At 39.2% G+C, this 24,037-nt stretch overlaps 1 protein-coding gene across 2 annotated transcripts in view; it reads left to right on the top strand.

Annotated features, from left to right (window-relative positions):
- The first annotated feature begins 5,331 nt into the window (after window positions 1–5,331).
- LOC139965568 (CCR4-NOT transcription complex subunit 1-like) overlaps window positions 5,332–24,037 on the top strand; it is a 40,302-nt gene continuing 21,596 nt past the window's right edge. The window contains exons 1-18 of one of the 2 annotated variants that reach the window (XM_071968069.1): window positions 5,332–5,621; window positions 7,817–7,924; window positions 8,526–8,624; window positions 9,241–9,364; window positions 11,991–12,194; window positions 12,851–12,963; window positions 13,462–13,641; window positions 14,604–14,873; window positions 15,984–16,114; window positions 16,410–16,542; window positions 17,145–17,252; window positions 18,162–18,401; window positions 19,216–19,379; window positions 20,159–20,336; window positions 20,741–20,927; window positions 21,080–21,202; window positions 22,552–22,724; window positions 23,086–23,210. In XM_071968069.1, coding sequence (XP_071824170.1) covers window positions 5,520–5,621; window positions 7,817–7,924; window positions 8,526–8,624; window positions 9,241–9,364; window positions 11,991–12,194; window positions 12,851–12,963; window positions 13,462–13,641; window positions 14,604–14,873; window positions 15,984–16,114; window positions 16,410–16,542; window positions 17,145–17,252; window positions 18,162–18,401; window positions 19,216–19,379; window positions 20,159–20,336; window positions 20,741–20,927; window positions 21,080–21,202; window positions 22,552–22,724; window positions 23,086–23,210 — 2,762 coding nt within the window. In that variant the 5' untranslated portion in view covers window positions 5,332–5,519. Of the gene's footprint in view, window positions 5,622–7,816; window positions 7,925–8,525; window positions 8,625–9,240; window positions 9,365–11,990; window positions 12,195–12,850; window positions 12,964–13,461; window positions 13,642–14,603; window positions 14,874–15,983; window positions 16,115–16,409; window positions 16,543–17,144; window positions 17,253–18,161; window positions 18,402–19,215; window positions 19,380–20,158; window positions 20,337–20,740; window positions 20,928–21,079; window positions 21,209–22,551; window positions 22,725–23,085; window positions 23,211–24,037 lie in introns of both variants that reach the window. The other variant, XM_071968068.1, reaches the window with a different exon arrangement.

The following is a 24,037-nucleotide window of genomic DNA, read 5'->3' as shown; positions in this document are numbered from 1 at the left end:
CGAAAGTCTCCTCCGGAACGACATGTTGAAGCCTACGGATATGGTAGGCCATACGGGAAATAATTGCTGATTTAATGTCCGTATGAACTAAAATTATTACCGGTGATAATTCTTTTTAATACCGGCATTAATTCTCAGCCAATCACCGTGTAGCTTCATATGACGGTATATAATATAATTAATACCGGCATTAAATAGAATTAATACCGGCATGAAATAGAATTAAAGCTGGCATTAAATAGACCAATCACATTAGCGAATTTTGAAGCTGTTATCATGCTCTGAGCTAGTCTTAATCCCTCTTGCTGTAGCGTGAAAGCAGCGCAGTTATTTCTGCTCCATACAAATAGGGGTAGGGGCCGGGGGAACTGGGGACATGTTCCCCCTCCCCCACTTTTTTTCTAATATAGCAAGTGTATCAAACTGGCAAGCATACTAACACATAATATATATTTAAGTGATATGGCCGGTGTATATCGCTTTATAGCATAACGAATGGTGGTTGTGGAATGAGAAAGTTTTTCTCCCACCCCCACTTTTTGGAAGCTTCCTACCCCATGTGTAGAAAGCAAAGTACAACGCAATGGCACGCATGACAGACACAATACAATATCTGCGTGATTTTCGTCGAGAAGCGAACGATACTTGTAGGTGATTGACAAATGTTGACTCCCAATCCCACACAATCCGATGTTTTATATACCAGTTCGCAATGCTTTGAACCGGTTTGTTAATCTTCGAAGTGCATTATACGCTATACAAAGCATGGAAGACTCCTGAATGAAGACGAGTACAATGTCGCACCAGTGTCCCTGGATGAATTAACGGGGAAGTTTCACGCCTGGCACAATAGCTGGAAACTTGTGAATAACATTGCATATTACACTGTAGCGCAGCTTCAGTTGCAGTGCCAACTAAACAAATATGGTCTTTATAATGCCGGTATTAATTCTATTTAATGCCGGTATAAACTATATGTAATGCCGGTATTAATTCTATTCATCGCTTCAGATTATTCAAGAGAGCCTGGCTCTGTCTCATCTCTGTTACGGGACCTAAACCTGGTGCCCTTGGCAGAGAGGCGCAGACAAAGTAGAATCATCTTATTTGCTAAGGGCATCTATGGTCAGGCTCAGATCCCTATTGACTGCCTAAGAAAGCCTCTGCGTAGGAGTCGGAACATGCATGATATGCATTTCTGCCAACTGTATGCCAGTACCAATTGCTATAAGTATAGTTTTTTTCCAAATACAATTAGGGATTGGAATAGTCTGCCTTCAGACCTCATTAGTAGTTCCAGTGGTTCTGTGAATCCTGTCACTTATGTCAGTACTCGGGTCAGATTTAACTAGTTATTCTCTTGACGTGTGTGTGGTGAGATATTGTCCCTTTTTGCGGATGTGTCACCGTATCGAAGACGAAGACGAATGCCGGTATTAATTATATTAAATGCCGGTATTAATTATATTTAATACCGGCATATGAAGCTGCATGGTGATTGGCTGAGAATTAATGCCGGTATTAAATAGAATTGATAACGGTAATAATTTTAATTCGTATGGACATTAAATCAGCAATTATTTTCCGTATGGCCAACCATACTCAAGTGAACATTATTATGTGTAGATTGCGTCAATAAGGGAAGACTTAGACGCTGATTTCGGGGATAATTTGTAAATATGTATAATGAATTATAAATATATAGATACCTTAGATTAAAAATTATTTTTCGCGTAGAAAATATTTCTATAGGCAATTGCAGTGAATACGTCGTCTGTTCCTCGTGTCGAAGCTATCTAGTTGCCGTGAGCAACACAATTACGTGTACATAATGTCTGGAAGCAACGTGTTCAGGGGCTTATCCAGGATTTTCCAATAGGGGGGGCGCCAGGCATGAATGATCGCCGTCCTGGGGGATGGGTCTAAGGGGAGGGGTGTACAATTTTTGCTTTCGAAGAAGGGCTGAAATGCAAAATGGTGTCATATGCATGGGCGGCGATCCGTACTTCCGAGTGGGGGGGGGGGGGGGGATATGACCTTGTTGACTATCTAAGCGTAGCGCCACCATGAGTTGGCGCGAAGCGTACAAGAAAATTTTGGGATTAACAAACCCTCTAGATGGCCGGAAACGGCACTTCCCGAGGTTTCCAAGCGGCATATACCCAACTTTAAAATAGGGATGTCATGTCCGAAATATCTCATAATCAGGATCCAAAATACTTTTTTTTTAATTTCGGGTGTTATTTTGGGAAAATTGCCCCTGTCAATCTTGTTTCAGGCGCAACGTTAGAATGTTCGAGAGCTCTTTTATATTATTCGATGAAGAAAATGGCCTCATGCAGGCTATTACAGGCCTATACACATGCAATACACAATTACACATAGTTACATTCCTAGGTACCGATTGCTAGGGCATCCAGGTGAAACGTGTATTAAGCATTACCCTGGTTACATGAGATTCTCAGCTGTTCGAGGGAACATGTACGTGTGTAGGCCTACTATAGGGCCTATATGAATACTATGAGGGTGCATATATGTACTATATCAATACCGTGGGCGCAATAATACATTTTGTTGTTATAGGGCCAATGAAGCCTACAGTCAACTATTTTTGCTTTATAAAGACGCTTTATTTGAAAAGATCGCACTGCGTTTATGGTAGGCGAGAAATGAAGCTAATAAAGAGCCGTACATTAACGAAGATGCATAAATGTAGGCATGAAAATATTCTTATCCCTGGCATTTGGTGGGGGGGGGGATATGGTGCATTACATCCCCTCCACCCATTTTCATGGGGGGATATATCCCCCTCCACCTAGGATCGCCGCCCATGGCCATATGTGATCCATTTTTCGACCTTAATAATAAGCAACATTTCCAGTAAATATGGACACAAAATGCACAATTTAGTATGGCTGGCATGTCACTTAGTGTTTATAGTGATAATACAAACACAATTACCATCTATGTTTCTAAAACTATTATGCCGCCGAACTTCGCCAGAACCTTTTTTTTGCAAACAAAAAATAAAGCATACGGGAGGGGGGGGGGGTTGAGCGATCACCGACATCTCACATAAAGGTCGTCATCAATTTTTTTTTTTTTTCTTTTGCTAAACTTTTTTTTTTTTTGGTGACGGCCAATAGGGGGGGCGCGCGCCTGTTGCGCCCCCCCTGGATACGCCCCTGGTGTTAGTGGTAAATGCCCCGTCGCCGTTGGCACTTTTATTCCTTCAAGCCCAAACAGGCTCAAGTGAGCATTATTGCGTGTATATTGCGTCAACAAGGGACGTCTGAGACGCTGATTTCAGGGATAATTTGTTAATATGTATTATGAATTGTCAATAGATACCTTAGGGGAACCATTTCCAAGGTCAATAAATAGCTATTACCGATCGGCTATAGGCAATTGCAGTGGTTACGTCATCTATTTCTCGTATCGAAACTATCTAGTCGCCGAGAGTACGTCAATTACGTGTAGATGATGTCTCGAAGCTACGTGTATGGTAGGCCGCATGGGAAATAATTGCTGAATTATGTCCGACATAATTCCGAAATATTTACCCCATAAATACGAATTATGTTCGACATAAATCCGAATTATGTGCCACATAAATATGAATTATGTCCGACATAAATCCGATTTATATGCCACATGAATACGAATTATGTCGGACATAAATCAACCAATCACGTACAGAATAATAAAGAATGTCACTCAACTCGACACACCGTTAACTCGACACATTCCAACTCGACCAAACTGTCATCTCGATACACGGTCAAATTGTCATAAGCTACTTATGTCAACTCGTCACACTGTCTCGTTTTGTCGGGTGCGTGTGCCGTCGAGGTTGTTGGTGGACGGTTAAAGGGGGGGGGGGGTAAATGGTTAATTTCCATTTTGTGAAAGTCTGTTGCTTAACTTTTTATCCACCCTAATTAAAACGTAAATACCGGACAAACTCCCCCCGCCCCCTCCTCCCCATTCCAAAAAAAAAAATGATTGAACACAAGTTTACTTCAACAGTTGCAAAATATAGCACAGATTACATCTAATGATCATTAATTATTAGGCCCAATATATCGACACCCACCCCCTAAAACCTACCGTACTACTTATAGGACGGTGATCAAAATAGTTTCCTACGTGCCTGGTGTGCCGAGACTACTCTCTCTTGATAAATTCTGTCACCGGTAAAACAAACATCCACAACACATTGAACACACTGCATGAACACACAAGCAACCCCACAACACAAAAACTGCAACCCACCGAGCGAAAACGTATAAATGCGGTACATAATACGGATTTATGCGGTACATAAATACGATTAATGTAACGCATAAATAAGCATCGAGATGCACTCACCTGATTGGCCGATTTATGTGGCACATAATTCGTATTTATTTGTACATAATTCGGATTTATGTCAGAAATACTTCAGCAATTATGTCGGAAATAATTCAGCAAGTATTTCCCATGCGGCCTACCTGTTACCATGCCCTGAGCTAGTGTTCATTCCCTCTTGCTGTAGCGTGAAAAGAGCGCAGTTTTTTTTTTTGCTGTATAAAGCAAAGTACAACGCAATGGCACGCATGATGGACAAAGTACAACATCTGCATGATTTTCGTCGGGAAGCGAACGATACTTGTAGGTTATTGACAAATGTTGACTCCCAATCCCAAATAAATCCGATGTTTGTTCGCAATGCTTTGAACCGGTTTGTTAATCTTCGAAGGGCATTACGCTATGCTGAGCTTGGAAGACTCCTGAATCCAGATTTATGTGGTAAATGTACGATTTATGCGGTACATAATTCGGATTTAAGCAGTACATAAATATCTGTATTCACCTGTATTCACCTGTCTTCTCGGGCTCCTTGGTAAGACGAAGTCTTATAATGCCCACCCAAAACTTATCAAAAACACCACTGCAATGGTTTATTTGCTGATAAGCTTATATAGACTAGCTGGATGACTAGGGAAAGACTCAAGAGGATTAACACCTGCTGGGTCTATAACTGAACTTGTTACTGTGTGGTAAGATACGCATCCACCTCTGATTTGAGCTGTTAATGGTTGGTGCAGATACGATTAATGTACCGCATAAATAAGCATTGAGATGCGCTCACCTGGTTGGTAGATTATTATGGTACATAATTCGGATTTATGTCGGACATTATTCAGCAATTATGTCTGACATAACTCAGCAATTATTATTACCATAGCCGTATAGTAGTAGATCTACAGTGGATTAGGTTTGGTGAAGGTACGTCACTATCTCTGATGAATATTATTTTGCTATACCGCCACCCTTTCTAAGCTATCGGTCTCTTCTAGCTCCCATTTTTGCTGAAGAGTAAAGCAAAACTACTGCTCGCAATTATCATAAAATATTCCTTTTTTTCATCGTGAATGGACTCATTCTTACCAACAAATAGAGACTCAATAACGCACGGCTAAAGTGTGCTGGCCTTCTTGGTCGTTTGAAGTTTTAAATGGTGAAAGAATGAAATAATGAATCTTGATTCCCTTTCTCTGGCCTTGTCGCAGATTTCCATCTTAGTGGCCAACCTCACCAAGAAAAACTACAAACAAAGCGTTGGGGAAGTCGCACGGGTAAGCACATTCCTTGAGCATTTATGTCCTTCACACCCCATGAACATACTTGGTTTGTCGTACTTCTTTTTGATTGTCAGGATCACAGTATTGCACTTAAGTCCTACCTCAAGAAATAGAATGATTTACAAGTTGCATTGCGCTAACCAAAGCAACTATGGGCACCTGTCAATCCGCACGTTAGGCTAGCCTCGACCAAGCCTAAGCTTTGCTAGTGCAGTTTCCTCGTCATGTTCTGCCATATGGAAATCCTAATTAAGGTTACTGTGACTGTCTGGTAAAGTTGTAAAGAGAAAGATACATCGCTTACATATGATAGTTTACAACTATGTGTCTATAGGTTCTCACCATTTACAGCATTGACTCAAAGATGGACTAGCTTGAGCAACTGTGGTTAGCCAATATTTGATACAAACTGTTCAAAAGTTGCCACTGCAGTGTTAGGCTTAACTGCAGATTACCCAGCAACCATGTAGTTCCACTTTGATGCTGGCCTCACAGTTACAATCACTGAATAATCTATAGCCTAAATTATGGTAACTTCACACAATAATTACTAATTGAATCGACCGCAACTTTGAATCTACAACAATGATAATAGAGAGCAGTTGTGGACTGGCCACACGGGCGTTTGGGCAATGCCCGGTGGGCTCGGGAGCCTGATAAAAATTACAGCCCATTTTCAGAGTAGTTAATAGAATACAGACAGGCTGTGTAGAAATATTTTTTATCTGTGGGAATCAGCTCATGAAATCACCATGTTAGTTAGTCTGTTACGTGTTAGTTAGTAACAAAAGATTTAACATGATATTGGCTTATGGCTGTTATTAAGGTTTTTTTCCCATTTTTTTCAAGCATGTTGTCACGAAATGCTTGAAAAACTAAATAAAATCCAGTCTAAAACATATATTTTTGTCTATTTTTGTTTACGCTTTTAACTTTCCTCAGTTTAATCAAGTGATGCTTCTGGAATTTTATTATAATTGGGTAATTTTTAAAGGATTATTGCAACCTACATTTGAGAAATATAGCACCATTTTGCATAAAGGTATTCCGTAACTTCAAAAAATTCGCAATGGGAGGGGGACACCCCTACCCTTACATCCCTCCCCCAGGACAGCGACCAGTATGAAGTAGCATATCAAAGAATAATGGGCCGGTCTAAGTGGAAAATGCCCGGGCCGGTTTAAAGACCCAGTCCGCCCCTGTTAGAGAGACACACACTGTAGGCGTATTAATACCACTGTGACTGCGCATACGAGAACTCGCAAAGCCCCGTCATTGGTATTACTTTGGACTTGATATAATTTGGAAGAGTGAATCTACCAACAACAGCAGTGCAGTAGGCTATATTGGTCTGTTAGTTTAAATACCATTTGCCACCCCCAAATGATGCATCCTCATAATCCATTATGTCAGTCTGTATGCAAGACACAATCTTTGAAGAACTTTTTGTTTACACACGCACATGCAATTTTATAGGAAATGATGTGTGTGTGACGGTTACAATGGTTAAGGCCTCTGCAACTTTAAAGGCTATAGGAATATTCATAAAGCTACCATCCCATCCCACGGCACTGTTTGAAGAGTATTCCAAATGTTGCAATTATTTTATTGACTGCTGTGGGCAATTTCCTGTTCGTAATTGTAAATTATGGCCTGATTTGTCTTAACGTGTGAAGTTGACAAAATGGATGTTTTCTATTCTCACCTGTATGAAGTGCACAGCACGGTCTAATTTAAGAGGCTAGGGAGATGCATTCCTCCCCCCCCCCCTCATGCTTCATTGGTCAACCAAATTTTAGTCCATCACCATTTTGTTGTTTATGTTAAGGATAAGTTTGGATTACACTGTATTTTTCTTAACAGAGTCAGCTCCCACTCAGTTTCAGTATCTTGTGTAAATGTTGTTGCACTTCTATGTCAGCTATAAATTTGCATGTCCAATATGCAAGTGCACTGTGCACTTTTCAAAATAAGATTGGAATGGATCAAAGCTGCCATTTTCAACATTTCTTCCATTTTTTTTTTTCCGGCATATGGAGGTTTCATAAGTGAGTACTGAATAAATTAAACTTCTTATCAATGTTTCATCACCAGGACACTTTTATTCGTACAGTTTATTTGCATGTCAAAATCAGTTCAAAAAGCTGCTTTTTAGAGATTTATTCTAATATTTTGTATCATTGTTACAGCTGGTGTCTCAGCACGGGCCTGAGGCAGACAGGCACCTGTTGCGCTGTCTCTTCTCCGCTGTTGATTTCTCGAGTGAAAGTAAAACCAACGGAAAAGACGCACACCAAGTGAGTGAACTGAGGACAGTATGTCGTTTTTAAGAGTGGTTGTACACACGTTGTTTTGTGTTGCAGATATGCATTTTTACTATTTCAACTTGGAGAATGTGTGCAATGTACGGAAAATTACATTCTCGCTTCAGTGAAATGTTGTTCCATCCGTTTTAGCGGCCCAGGGCAAGTTACTATTTTTATGCATATCGCACCTTATTACGATATAGAATAGACCCAGTATTCATTAATTAACAAGATTTGCAGACTATATCCAAACTGGTAAATTACTGCATGATATTAGCTGTTGCTTGCAAGCATTGGTAATGGAATTTGTTTCAATAATGGATGGAACACTTGTGATGAATTGTTTGAATTTTTCATTTGACAGACCTGTGTTGCAAAAAGTGTCAGAAAACTGTGTTACCAGGAGGGTTGTGCATTCAATAATGGTTGATGGCGGGGGGGGGGGGTGGGGGGTGGAGGATCCTTACAATAAAATGATGACAGTTTTTATCGTTGTTTGGTTGTTTGTTAGTGGATATATTGCTTTGTTTAGTTGTTTACTAGTATATATATATATATCAGAACATGTACCTCTTGATTCCTTGTCACACAGACCCAGTATCTCGTTGATGAATGCTCACAGCTGGTGGCAAAACCTAGTTTCATCAGTAGCCTGTGTTTTGCTGTTGACAACCCACTTAGCCATCAGAAGGTCAGTCTCAAATTATCAAAAGAATTGATATGCTTCATACTATTGTATTTAGCAGTTCAAGTAACATTACTTTAAGTGGAGGTAACGGACTTGCTTAGAGTTACCACATGCTTATAAAGTTTGTGTGTTGTATGTTGATGCACCTTGGTGTGTACAAGAACCCTATCATCATTTATGTTCAGGTCAAAGATCTCTTGAGGTCAATAGAGTTTAGGGTGTTAAGAAGTCCCTGTAAATACCATAGCTCAAAAAGTAAAGCTTGGAATGACATTCATATTTTACCAGTTGGGGCCACAGTGATTCTGGAACCTGGTGATCTGTAATGGTAAAATCTTGCATCCAGTGTTGTCCTTAAAAACCAAAATATTATAAACTGTGGCAAGAAATCCCTAAGATTGTTGGATTTCTGCTCTTCCTTCAGTGGTCATGTCAGCTTGAAAGTAAAAGATCGTTGAGGTTGTGATGCGGTCAAGTTTGGAAGAAGCAAATCCAAATTGCCTACATAATGGATTACATGACATCATTGTTGATGCTTGTTACCGCGGTTGCTTGACTGTGTGTAGTTTTGTGTAATAATGGACATTGTTCCCTTTATTTTTTTTCTTCTTTTAAACAGACTTTAAAGCCATCACCTCAACTTCTTCATCAAATCAGTAAAGTTCTGAAACTCACCAAAGTCAAGGAAGTGGTCTTCGGCCTTGCTCTTACCCATTCTGCCAGTACAGACCTCAAGAATTTTGGTATTAAACCTATATTGTTTGTTTCATTGCATGAAAGATCACAATTTCCATTAGTGAGCTTATCCACACCTGTGTGTCACAATGAATTGTTTTTTTTTTCAGGAAAAAGGAATAAATCAAATTCTTCTTTTTCATATGGAAGGTAAATTGGAGGATATATAAAGTAAAATATAAAATAAGCAAGACATGGATATTGAAAACAATCTGATGTCAGAGGGTTCGATTTACAAATCTACTTTTAAGAGTTACAAAACCGAAGAAGAAGATATTCAGTTTTATTGATTAGGACAACAGCAAGTTGTATTGCCAAGTATGAGATAAGATATGACTTGGTTTCTGTGATAAGTATGGAACTATGTAGTTATAAGAGGAAATGTTATATAACTTCACAAAGAAGTGTTTATACATGGTAGAGTAGGTTTATAGAGCAGTTTACACATCTTGAGTGAACCATGTGTATAAGGCAGATCAGGTGTATAAACCAAGTTACACATCTTCAGTAAACCGTGTATATATATAAAGACATGGTAGATTTGGTGTATAGAGCGAGAACCGTGTGTATAGGTAGAGTAGGTGTATAGAGCAGGTTACTCATCTTCAGTGAACCATGTATATATATGAAGATTTATGGTAGAGTAGGTTTTTAGAGCAAGTTACTCATCTTCAGAGAACCGTGTATATATATGAAGATATATGGTAGAGTAGGTGTATTGAGCAAGTTACTAATCTTCAGTGAACCGTGTATGAACATATATGGTAGAGTAGGATTATAGGGCAAGTTACTCATCTTCAGAGAACCGTATATATATATATAAAGTTATATGGTAAAGTAGGTGTATAGAGCCAGTTACTCATCTTCAGTGAACCGTGTATATATATGAAGTTATGTGGTAGAGTAGGTGTATAGAGCCAGTTACTCATCTTCAGTGAACCGTGTATATATATGAAGTTATGTGGTAGAGTAGGTGTATAGAGCCAGTTACTCATCTTCAGTGAACCGTGTATATATATGAAGTTATGTGGTAGAGTAGGTTTATAGAGCAAGTGACACATCCCAAGTGAACCGTGTGTATATATATATGAAGTTTTGTGGTAGAGTAGGTGTATAGAGCCAGTTACTCATCTTCAGTGAACCGTGTATATATATGAAGTTATGTGGTAGAGTAGGTTTATAGAGCAAGTTACACATCCCAAGTGAACCGTGTATATATATGAAGTTATGTGGTAGAGTAGGTGTATAGAGCCAGTTACTCATCTTCAGTGAACCGTGTATATATATGAAGTTATGTGGTAGAGTAGGTTTATAGAGCAAGTTACACATCCCAAGTGAACCGTGTGTATATATATATGAAGTTTTGTGGTAGAGTAGGTGTATAGAGCCAGTTACTCATCTTCAGTGAACCGTGTATATATATGAAGTTATGTGGTAGAGTAGGTTTATAGAGCAAGTTACACATCCCAAGTGAACCGTGTATATATATGAAGTTATGTGGTAGAGTAGGTGTATAGAGCCAGTTACTCATCTTCAGTGAACCGTGTATATATATGAAGTTATGTGGTAGAGTAGGTTTATAGAGCAAGTTACACATCCCAAGTGAACCGTGTGTATATATATATGAAGTTATGTGGTAGAGTAGGTTTATAGAGCAAGTTACACATCCCAAGTGAACCGTGTGTATATATATATGAAGTTTTGTGGTAGAGTAGGTGTATAGAGCCAGTTACTCATCTTCAGTGAACCGTGTATATATATGAAGTTATGTGGTAGAGTAGGTTTATAGAGCAAGTTACACATCCCAAGTGAACCGTGTATATATATGAAGTTATGTGGTAGAGTAGGTGTATAGAGCCAGTTACTCATCTTCAGTGAACCGTGTATATATATGAAGTTATGTGGTAGAGTAGGTTTATAGAGCAAGTTACACATCCCAAGTGAACCGTGTGTATATATATATGAAGTTATGTGGTAGAGTAGGTTTATAGAGCAAGTTACACATCCCAAGTGAACCGTGTATATATATGAAGTTATGTGGTAGAGTAGGTGTATAGAGCCAGTTACTCATCTTCAGTGAACCGTGTATATATATGAAGTTTTGTGGTAGAGTAGGTGTATAGAGCCAGTTACTCATCTTCAGTGAACCGTGTATATATATGAAGATATGTGGTAGAGTAGGTGTATAGAGCCAGTTACACATATACACTGTAGATTAGACCTGTGTATAGAGCCAAGAACCTTGTGTATAGGGTAGATCAGGTGTATAGATCAAGTTACACATATTCAGTTAAGTACAAACTTCTTGTATAATGTGAGAGTTGCTGAGAATGTTTTGTTTAAATCTTTGTAAAGAAATCTTTACAAACCTGTGGTAAAATAGAAATTGACCAGATTTAAGTCTGACGTAAAGGATCCTGTAGATAACATCTGTAAGTATTTGATATTACTAGTAGAATTTAAATGACTTCCTATATGGACATTTATGACATGATGTTTCACAATGAATTCCTCATCTCTTGTCAGTAGATCATCTAAACCCCAAAATCCAGACAATTCCCTCATTTTTCTTATATTTATTTCTTTGACATTGCTTCCATTCTCAATTGGTCACTCTGTTGGTTATATTTACAGCACTGCAGTACGTTAAGCAACGTTTGCCTGACTTCCTGAGGCTTTACATTGACGCAGACCAACATAGTCGACCCGAAGCTAGTCTTGCCGATCTCTCGGTGGAAATATTACACTTGCTTCTGACTCATCTTCTGTATCGATCCAAAGATCAGCTAGGAATCCCGGCCACTCAGACCGCTGCATTCCTTAAAGCTCTGAAGAAAGGTAAGTCTTGGTCAAACTAGGCTGCTTTTTCGGTCGGCTTACAACACATAGTCGTTACAAGCATTTAGGCAGACCAGCATTTCATGTTTGAGTAGGTAAACTTGTCGTCACTTCTCAAGAAGGCTACTTTGTTTAACAGACATTAAAAACAGTCGTTATCATTTCTCCTGATGCTCACACTTAATGTTGATGCCAAGCCAGAATTTGCAGTGACCATGGATGGATGAATGGCTTTCAGCCATGTCTGTATAGCTTCTTGTCTGCAGTCGGCAGTTGACGAAAACACAGACTTTAGACCGTATTGTCGTGATAGCCAAATAAGGCTTAACACACTGCTGCGAATTGAACGGGAATTTCCATGCATGGATATGCTCTGACAGTATACATGTACGTGCAGCAGTATGTTGGTTTCATCTTCTCTGGTTATGTAACAGCATTTTAACATGATTCAGCTGTTTCCCTAGCTTCAAAGCTTAGCTGTTTAAAAGAGATTGTTTTCAGTTTCTCAAAGTCCTCGATGATGTTGGCTTGGTCCAGTGATTGCAGACTTTGATACTTGTATATTGTATTCATCACTGTGGGCAAAAATTGTGCAAAATCACATATTTCAACAGTAATATTTCCAATCATGCCTGTTTTTTTTTATATTGTTGCAGAGTTTCCAGTAGAGCAAGTGCCTGTGGTATTGGTACCGTTGCTCTACTCAGACAGACAAGATATCACCATGGACAGAATCACAAATGACCCTTCAAACATTCCAAAAGGAGTGGTAAGCATTGCAAATGAATCATACCAAATAATTTGGGGAATATTTCAGTGGCAAACAGTGGGGAAAGAATCGAGTGATAATGATGCAGCAAACTTGAGATACACAGATCGGGTGTTTCAGTCATTTTAAGGTCAACATTGAGTGTTTGACCCAGTAAATGACATCAGGATGAACACTGAGTGATGTAATGATGTGCTTAGCAGATAAACCTGGCTTATCAAGTCTCCATGGACCGAAAGTGATTCAGTGGCTCATCGTTTGTGTTGTATGTTAATGCATTGCTAACCAACTTGCAAAGAAATTGACTTGTAATGTGCCAAAGCTTTTGATAGGGAAACAAATTTCGGGATTTTTTCGTAGAATACAAGGCCACAGTTACAACGTTAGGCCTTTGAATGAGGTGTCAAGCAGACTTCTCCACTCTTTGTGAACCAGTGAATAATTCAAAGGATCATCTCAGGAGGGTTCATTTCTTTTCCTTTTATATATTTTTTCCAGATGGATGCTTCTCTTGCAGACATGCTCCAAGAGATGGGGTATGCCTGCTGTGCTAGTCCAGACGATTGCAAGAAGACATTGAAGATGGTAAATCCCAACCTCAATCCAGGGGTAGTTGCTAAGGTCATTGGCATGATGGCCAGGACACATGATACCCTTACAGATAGCCATCCCTTACAGGTAAATATCTAAACGGATTTGTGAAGGGTTTAATTTCAAAGTAGAATGTAGGTTGCAATATCCCAAAAAAAGTTGTCTTGGGAAGTTAATTTAGTACCTGCTTGGGTCTGGAAAGTGCAGGAGAGCTTATAGCTACTGTAAAATATTATGTAAGGAATATGAGAGGAGTAATATTGAGAGATGTTCATGGCAGCTATATCTATCTAGGTTTGCTTCTCCTGGCTGTGGAGGGTGGGGTGGATGAGGAAGATAGGTGAGGAGGGTATGATGGTGAGGAGGGTGTTATGGGTGGGGTGGGTGGGTTGTTCTGACAGTTATATCTATCACATAGACCATTATCAATGGTAGGGTTTGTGTCTTCCTTAGGGAGACGTAGAGATTGATAAATGTCCCCACCAATTGTACATACACATTTTATGTAGTAAGGTATCAATAAATTAAATTTTGATTTTATCCTGAAATAGCTAGACCAGGCTGATTATGAGTTTGTTGTGTATTGAGAATTCAATTTACCTTTGGGATGATAACCAGACTTTTTAAGAGTTGATATTTGTTGAATTCTGTATCAATACCCATATTTGTATTGACACTTACATTCACTTTAACATGATTATGATGGTGCTGTCACATAGTTTGTAGATCTTCTCAAATAATTTTCTACAAGGGCGTAGAGGAAAACATCAGTTGGAGCAAGTGGCCAAACAGAATCAAAATTTCACAATACATAGATTGAAAAAGTGTACTACTGGGCAGGCTGTTCAGTTGCTGCAGGGGCTATTTAAGAAAAGAAAAACCAAATATTACTTTCCAAGGCAACACTGAAAACCTTTGGTGGCCCTGATTTTGCCCACAGGCCACCTATTGAGAACCCCTGTTGTTAGATTGTACTTAAAAAAATCAGAACCAAATAAACAAATTGACTGTTGGCATAACCTTTCTTATTTATTTTGCCTCCTGATAAGACTCCTGGTGGCACCATTTGGGGTGATGGTAGGGAAACCAGAAGCGATGGGTCAGCCAACTCATGGAATATTGATGCCTTTGTGGACGTCATAAAAGAGGTAGCTCCTCATATGAACTTTCATGTCGTTGCCATGGAGTTAGACCATCCAGCTTTGATCATTAAGGATGGCAAGGCATTGCAGATGGTGAAGAATGCCATTGTTAGAGCTACACAAACAGAGTTTCCTGTCGAGATATTGTTCAAAGTGTGGAACAACAAAGATGGACAGGTAAGCCTCACCTTAAATTAAGCTTTTGTTTCTATTTAACAGACATGAGCTTTTTCTTCGAATTTGTGGAATATCCGTGATTTCTTTTCTACCTCTGAGATTAACACCTCTCATGTTCCGTGAATTTCTAACAACAGCTTTGATCCGTCGTTCTCATGTTTTTCATTATCTATGGATATCCAACCTGCAGGGGGACAAAAACTATTATCCTAACACACTGTAGCATAAGCAAACTGGAGCCTATACCGCAATTTTGGCAAAGTTCCGTGATTTTATTTTTACCCCAGGGTCATCCCTGATTTAAAGAATTTTATTTTTTGGTGGGGAGGGCATGGGGGTCGGTGGCATCTTATTTCCTCATCAACCGAAGTAAACGGATTATTCAAACAAAGTTTGATGCCCACCTCGTACCAGATCTTTTTAAGGATTTAGTGTAGTTTAAAGTAGCATTGTTATGAGTTACTCCTCCATCTGTAGTTAGCAGGGGTTTTATCCTCGACAGATAATAATATCAGCAAAGTTCTCTCCCAAGCTGGTTTGTACAACGGTAGGCTAGGCTAGGGTTGAGTTGCAGCTGCTTGAGTGAGAGTGGTCTGCTGCATCTTTGCCAAGGGTTGATCATATCAGGTCTGCAAAATAATAGAAATGTTTATTAACATCTGTCTGTGGCAATAGTGCAACAAACTGACAGTGGAGTCCATAGTGATATACTTACAGATGATAGATGCTAAACTGTTCTTGGATCATATTAATCAATCAAACAGAATAATTAGTCGAACGAGACAACCTTATCTTCCTCTTTCGACTTGTGTATCCAACTTTAGACGTAAGTTGTGTCAAATATCATCGTGTTTCCAACATAACATGCAAGTGCAAGTTGTGTCAAATAACAACGTACCAGAGTTATCAACTGCTGGTGCTCTTGTTCTTTAGAAGGGGAAAAAAGGGGGGGGGAATAAAAGAAAGAATGTGTTTGTTTGTTGATTAATTGACAGAGTCAAATCTTAGTGATTGTCCTGATGATTGTCTCATGACAAGGTAAATGATGCGGTAATCACTTGTCGCTGTTGTGATGTCACTAATGTTTCTTGTTTGATTTTTTGACGGCAGCTCTCTTGGATACAGCAGGCCCTGAAGTTCCCAGAAGTCTTCTGCTTCTCCGACTTTCAAAGCAGCCGTAAAGTCGTCACCGACATCCTGAAATCCCCTCCAGAGGATGAGAACAAGAAGATAGCGACTTGGTAAGATTGGACAAGAGTTAAAGCTGTTAAAAACACCTTAATTGCTGTGAATTTAATCTTTCATTGATGATGCGAAAGCATCTGAAAATTGTATGTAAACATTTTTTTTATTTGGGTCAGGAACAAGATTTTGTAGAAAAGAGCTGGTGACGATAGTGTGGTTTTGAGCTGCGTAGTTGTAGCTGCTGAGACTATCACCGGTGTAAGAGGAGGGAGAGTCAGCGACCTGACATTCAGATTCATGTGAATTTAGTTGAGTATTTTATTGACAGCTTCTCTCGACCTTCTCTCCTAGGAAATCGTTGGAACTCGTCGAAGTCCTTCTGAAATTGGCAGAGACAGAGAAGGCTGATCAAGTTCAACTCCTTTTCACGTTTCCGATTAAAAATTGCCCCGATCTGCTGCTTTTAGCTCTCCTACAAGTTCAGGTAAAAAGTAACAAATTTATTTGCAATCTCGCAAATATTATGCCAATCTTCCCTCTTTTTTTTCCAGTTGTAATTCTTTGGTCAGGTTACTGATGACAGCAACTAGTTTGCAATACATAAGACCAGCCAAGACACGATTTCTGGAAAAATGCAGATAATTCAGTACGATCGAGGCTTATAACAAGCACCCTTAGCAAAAATTAGGGATCACCCCCAACTTTGTAATGAGAATTCACCACAAAATCAATTTATAATCATTGCCCTTCACAAAGAAAAGTAGTAGACATCTTCAACTAAGTCATTAAAACTTAATGCAGGACATGGGTTAATAACTAGCACCCTCATCAAAGAAATGATTAATAATGATCGTTCATAAATCTATTGCCTGGACCTGGCTTTGTCGATCCCTGCGGAATTAATCCTTCGTAATGATTAACTTCTCGTGGTTCTAATTGAACCCATCTCTCGGCCCATAGCTTCTCAGATAGCAATGTATTGCAGAATTATGGTCACTTAATTATACTGACTGTTGAATAGAATCAGAAGAGATTGCATACGGAATGACATGTCAAATTTTGTATGATTTCGGTTCTTTTTGACAGTCCTCGTGGTCTTTCATGAAGTCAGAGCTGATCCGAGCCTTGATGCCGACCTTCTTGGGTAATCATGCCAACTCAGGGATTATATTACACTATGCATGGAGTGGACAGGTACGTTATGGGCGTTGTAAACTATTTGAGTACGAAAATCAAGTGGAAAATATGTCAAACTTCAAACTGTACTATAAAACCCATCCTGTGCTTTATCTACGAATAGAATTGTCACACATGTCTGGTAAGGTACTTGTACATCTCTGGAATCTTTAACAATTTTAGCCACGTTGTAGCCACAAATGCAAACTTGTGCCTAACATATCTACTTGTAAAATCAAGTTTCCACTTACATTTTCCTTACAGTGCATGTCGGTCATCGTATTGATTTTGATGTTCTATGTTGCACTGGCAGAAATTTCAAGTGCCTTTTTTTTTTACTACACTACAAATCCACTTGCATTTAGCTTGTAAATAGTCTAGAAGTCGAGGCCTGCATCTACTTAGAGAGTGTTTTACATGTGTGAACAGTGGCCATTTTGCGTCAAGTTTTTGCACTTTTTTGAAAAACTTTTTTAATCATTTCTTTTAACATTTAAAACATTCATTTGCATGTCACTGTGTGTTCTATGAACCAGCCCGAGTTGTGTAACGTGTTTCACCTGTTCTCTTATTTTCATGGGTTAAATCACAATAAGCCCATCGGATTTCTGGTTAATCGTTTCTTTTAACATTTAAAACATTAATTTGCATATCACTGTGTGTTCTATGAACCAGCCCAAGGTGTGTAATGTGTGTCACCTGTTCTACAAAAGTGTCTTGTTTTCATGTGTTGAATTTTGTCAGACTTGTTAGGAATCAAACTGAAAGCTACTTACGGTTAATCATGTGTCGAAACAGCAAATTGACCTAAAATCATAGCTGCTTTATTTTCTCATCCTTCCTGAAGGAGTCCCGTAATCATGAGGAAATGAGATTTTCTAAAGCTATGTCTAATCTCGATCGTGGTATTTTACTTTCGCCTCTCAGGGTCGATCTCCGACCATTCAAAAGATCATAATAAAGTCGATGGCGGAATGGTACCTCAATGCAGAGAACGATCAGACCAGGCTGTCACGTATCCTGGACATCGCCCAGGACCTCAAGGCACTCCTGTTGCTACTGAGCACACAACAATACAACTTCATGATCGATCTGGCATGCCTTGCTTCCAGACGAGAGTACCTGAAACTAGAGAAATGGATGACGGACAAGATCAGAGAAATTGGAGTGAGTCTAGTTATGTATATATTAGGAAGTTAAAAAGAGTTGGAATGTGTGTATGTATGTATTTTAGATCCTCCTGCAAGCAGGAACTCGCGAAGAAGCCTCATTGGCTTATCAAAGCCGCAAGCTGACCGAAGTCAGTCTCTTACATTCATATTTAACGTCCATGATTATGAATTATCAATTGTCAACAACTCTGTAACTGGACGACAAACATTAATCTTGGAGTGACTCAAACTGGGGACCTTATGATTGAAAGACACCGTCGTTAACGTTAATGTCTTTCAATTTGATTTGGTAATTTCACTTTTGAGTTTAGGTCAACTGTTTTACTAAGCAGTTATAGTGGTTTACATCCTGTTACCTAAGCTCTCCCCAGTTATGTTTTTATATGTATATTGTAAATAGAATAATGTGGAAGATTATGCAATCTGCTTATCCAAAAATGTGGCAGTTCTGACTAAAGTTGAATTTTTTTGTTTGGTACATTTTTAGGTTCAAGCCGAAAGAATGATTTGACCTTTGCATCTATTTTGACAGTCCCTGTAAAATATGTTATTGAGTTGTTTTGTCAAAAAAAGTGAGAATGTTTTGGTTACAAAGAAGTGTGTAACTTTTATATCAGCAAAGGATTTTTGGGGGCTGTGAAATGTATAAGGAAGATGCTTGCTTTGTAGCTCATTTAGCTTCAAATGAGGAATCGTTCTTTTCTTTTCTTTTTTCCTAAACATGTTTCCTCCCAGTCAATTATTTGAACTGTTATCTCAGGACTGATGTGAAACATGCAATAATTTGTTTCCCCTCAATTTGTCTACAGGAGCCTTTTGTGAAGAGTACCCTTACCTTTCTTAAAAGGAAAGCTCCTCAAGTCTCTGGTCTGGTTCCTCCAGAGCCAAGAGATTTACCCGGGGGTGGAAAGACCGGTGTTCTTCCAACGGAAACGATCGCTACAATACTGGCTTGTCTTCAGGCTTGTCAAAAGTGAGCTATCTAAAAAGTATCTTTCTGATAATAGCAGTAAAATAACTGAGAATGGGTTACCAAGTGGTAACAGGAACCAATTTACTGTATGACAAAGTAAAGTCAGGAGATGAATGCCCTGCCCCCCACCCCTCCCTCCCAGTTATAAGATCATCACGAAATCCACGTAAAGAAACTGGTTTACTCGTGTTTGTATGCATCTTGGTCATGTTGCTCTCCATCAGGAACAAACTTTCAATCTCCCCCCCCCACCACCTCGCCACCTTCCCCCCACCCACTCCTTTATGAAATCTTGATCTTTATATTCTTCTTTGTTATTTTCTTGGTCAACTCCTATTGTCTGAAGTATGATGCTTTTTTTGCACTTGTTTGACAATTTTACCAAAATCTAACAATTATTAGAAATATGAAATACAATTCATCAAACAAATCCACTCTCTTAGTTTTCATCTTCTTTCTCTTTTTCATCAGATAAAGATAAATAAAAACTATATAAAATAAAGGTTAATGAATTCCATCTCATACATATTCATTTCTTCTCCCCGACACTTTGGACGACATAAACAAGTGACACGTAAAGAGCGAACTACAAAGTCTTGACTTTCACTTTATTGTTCACCCAAAAAAATGGACTGATGAAGGTAAAATGTTCTTGAGAAAGTGATCAAAATCTTCCCACACCACTGCCTTTAGGTCACAAGCAGTAGTCAGTTTAAAATTTAAAAAATTGTTTTGTACATTTTGATGATACCATTTTGTTTTCTGTTCCTCTACCCTAGCAACGTCTCCCCAGAAACCAGTGATGTCATAATGCAGATGGTATCTAACTGTTCTCCCCTGTTGAACAGTGTGAGGCCCCCTCAGGGGGTCATTCAACCCCAGAATGCCCTGCCAGCTCTGTCACCCCATATTGGTCCTGGATTAGGACCCGGTCTAGCTCCAGGGATCAACTCTCCGGTAAATGATCTCACATCTTTACAACATATAACATTGTGCTAGTCACAACCAACTAGGCATCTCCTTCATATAGGTGTTGACGTGTGCTTAGGTGCATTGTCTTGAAACATGACAAATGTTTCTCTCAAAGTGGTATACCGGAAAAAATTCTAGATCTCTTTTTCTGAATGGTGCAGTGACTCATTGTAAAATATTGCAGGTTTCTCTATGAATTATTATATATCACATTTTATTCAAATTTCTGGCTTGACTTCCAATAAATCGACATCAGTTTGAAATGTTGTAGAATTGAATATATATCTTTATGGTTCAGGTAGCAAGACCTGAACAACTTGAAAGTATTATATCTGCTGTTAATATTTTTGATATTGTTTTTTAAGTGTTCAGTTTGATTTTGTTTATAGATGGATCCTATGCCACCCCTCCAAGCGCCTATTGGTACCAGTGCTACTCCAACAACACCAGGGGCTATACAAGGCTTTCCTCCAGGTGGTCCTTTGAGTGGAGCCTTCAGTAACCCTCCTCCAGCTGCACCACAGTTTCCGCTTCTTAGCACGGTCGGTCTTGGAAGCATGAACAACCCCTCTCATGGTATGAACATTATTAACTTGGTAATGCAGTTGGTATCTTGTTTATTTGACTGTTCCAGTATCATTGGTAAAGGTTAAGTTTGAAAAACAGTTTTTTTTGGCAGATTTATGAATTTGACATATTTTTCTTTTGACATTTTACATTTCTGCCAGGCATGGATAACAGTCTCCGTAGCAACATGAGGCCTGGAAACATGATGACCAATCCTGTAGGGACTGGAGCCACCGGTGCTGCACTTAACCAGCCACCAAGAACTCCTGGATCAGTCAAACCAGGTTGTTGTCAGTATTTACAATTTTGGGAAAAATTTTCCTCTTTTAATCGAAAAGTTGTAGAGTAGAAATACTGCCTGTTAGTGGCAACTGCATAATATCAAAAGCCGTAAATCTAATGCTAAAAGTTTAAAGTCTCAATACGTGTTTGCTGATGAATTTTGGAAAACCAACTTCCGAAGCAGATTCAATGTTTCTTATTCTAAATGCACTCTGACTAGTCACTGCGACCGCCATATCGGCATGTTCGTTACACAAAATGTAACCTATATATATATTCGTATGGTCCTCTCGTAAGTCCTATGCCCAACAGTCTAAAACAAAACAGAGAGATGATGATCTGTTGGGCAGGTCTTGCAAATTTTGAGTGAAATTTGTAGAATCTACGGACTCGTTAAAAAAATCTGGCGAATTTTATTCAGCTCAAAATGTTTTACGACAGACAACTCAATAAAAATAAGGATCATTTATATGAAAATTGCATAGAACGGTGTTATTTTCACTGAGCTTTTAGGGCAGTATGCTGGAATGGTCGAAGTTCAAATTTAGCAAACACACATTGAGACTTTAAGATTTCAAAGTTTCTAGTATTGTATGAAGGCAAGGCCTTCGCACACGACTTTTAATAAGATTTAACTCCTGTTCATTGGTAACTTGTCACACCCACGCACCCAAATTGTCTACAATTCAAACAGTGGCTCCTGGGGTCATACAGCGTGCCACATCAACTTGTGGCCTGGGGGACTTCCCATAGTGTGCTCCCACACACCAGCACATGCAACTATAATTACAAGTTACCTCGCAGGCCCCCCCCCCCCATTTGTACAGTTGAGTAAAGAGAGGCAATGGAGATAAAGTGCCTTGCCCAAGGACACATCATAACTATCTGGCCAGGATTCCAACCTGCAATCCTTAGATCACAAGTCCATTACCTTTAGCCATTTAACCATGATGCCCAGTAAACAAAGAACATGATTCCAAAGTATGTACAATTCCTGTAAGCTATTGTGGCAGGTAACTGTGGAACAGTTGCATTGTTGTTGCCTATCGATGTATTAGCCTTGTGCTATCATTTACCAGTATGGTATGGTGTATTTTAAACTATTTGTTGCATTCCTGATTCCTTCTGAGACTTTTTTGTTTGTTTCCCAGTCCAGGGGATGGAAAGTTTATTTTCAATTAGGACCTTAAAAGCTAAAACTTAGGACCTTAAAAGCTAAAAAGCTTGTATAAAAAATGACTTCAATCTCATGGTTATCTATGTGAGGAGGTATCACAGAAATATGTTAGATAGATGAATTTGTGACATGTTTGGGAGCCAACTGTCTGTGATGTTAATTTATATTTTTCAGCTGACATTTCAAATCTCTGGCCAGAACTAAGTCAGACCTTCCCACCGGAAATAGACGAAGAAGCCAATAGAATCTTTCAGAAGATTTATAATCAGCCGCAGGACCAAATCAAAGTGGATGATGTTCTCATGAAGCTCAAGAAATTTAAGGACTCAACAGTCAAGAAAGAGCGGGTGAGGAGAGACTCTGTTTTCTTCGGTAGCAATTTGATTTTGATGTCGTCACTATGGACGATGGAGCTATAGGATGGATGGTTGGATGATTAATGCTACAATATTAAATTCTTTCCGTTTTAGAATGGCATAGGAAGGAGAAGCAGGAGGCAAAATGCAGGTGGTGGGGGTTGAGGGAGGGGGAAGGGGAGGGGAGAGAAAGAATGGCATTAAAGGAAAAATTTGACTTGCTTGCACTACTTGACTACTTGATCAGTTCGTTATCACTGCTGTTGAGATTTGACCCGAATATATAAAGGAGAAGAGCTGGTCATTGTTGTCATATGGGATTTAGTATTAATCTGTGTTTGTTTCTACTCAGGATGTGTTCATGTGTATGCTGAGGAACTTATTTGAGGAATACAAGTTCTACCATCAGTACCCTGAGAGAGAGCTGATGATTACAGCTTGTCTGTTTGGTGGTATCATCGAGCAGGGTCTTGTCACGTAAGTATATCATGTAATCTGTCACCTGGTTAGTGATGTAGATAAGTGATGGTAATAATTTCAATTGCCTATCTCCACCCAGGGGTTAAATGGGGGTACCTGTGATGTAACTTGTCATTGGGCGCAGTATGTAACTGCAGCCGACTGGAGGGATTGTCTCTGGGACAGGTTATCTTTGACCAGGGGTAATATAACGTCTGTATTGTGCATTGACACCTATCGCTGGTATAAAGCGCTATATAAATCAAACATTATTATGATTATTTTTATTCAACTGTAAACACAAAGTTTTCCAAAGATTGATTGTATTGTAAGAATGTGGATGGATCACGTTTGATACCTTGTCACTGCAGTAGTTTCAAGATATTTGGAGGTGATAAATGTATGAAGAATGTAGAAGGCAGTGTGTATACTCCCCAGCCCTTCATACTGCCACAAGATGGAGTGAAAAAATGATGAATATATGAAGAATGTAGAAGGTAGTGTGAATACTCTCCAGCCCTTCATACTACCACAAGATGGAATGAGAAGATGTATGTATAAAGAATGTAGAAGGTAGTGTGAATACTCCCCAGCCCTTCATACTGCCACAAGATGGAGTGAAAAATGATGAATATTGTAGAATGTGGTGTGTGTACTACCCTTCATACTACCATAGGATGGAATGAGAAATTGAATGTATGAAGAAGGTAGTGTGTATACCCCCTAGCGTTGTGCGGTAGTCGGATTTCACACAACCGGTAGTGTTGCAACATGAATCCCGGTATCGTAACTACAACCGGTATTTTCCTCAACTTTCATCTATAGTTCAATGCACTCAGTTACGA

Source organism: Apostichopus japonicus, chromosome 3 (assembly GCF_037975245.1).
Source record: "Apostichopus japonicus isolate 1M-3 chromosome 3, ASM3797524v1, whole genome shotgun sequence".
Taxonomy (NCBI): domain Eukaryota; kingdom Metazoa; phylum Echinodermata; class Holothuroidea; order Aspidochirotida; family Stichopodidae; genus Apostichopus; species Apostichopus japonicus.
Note: the sequence above shows the minus strand (reverse complement) of the source record. Positions and strands in the feature narration are given on the sequence as shown.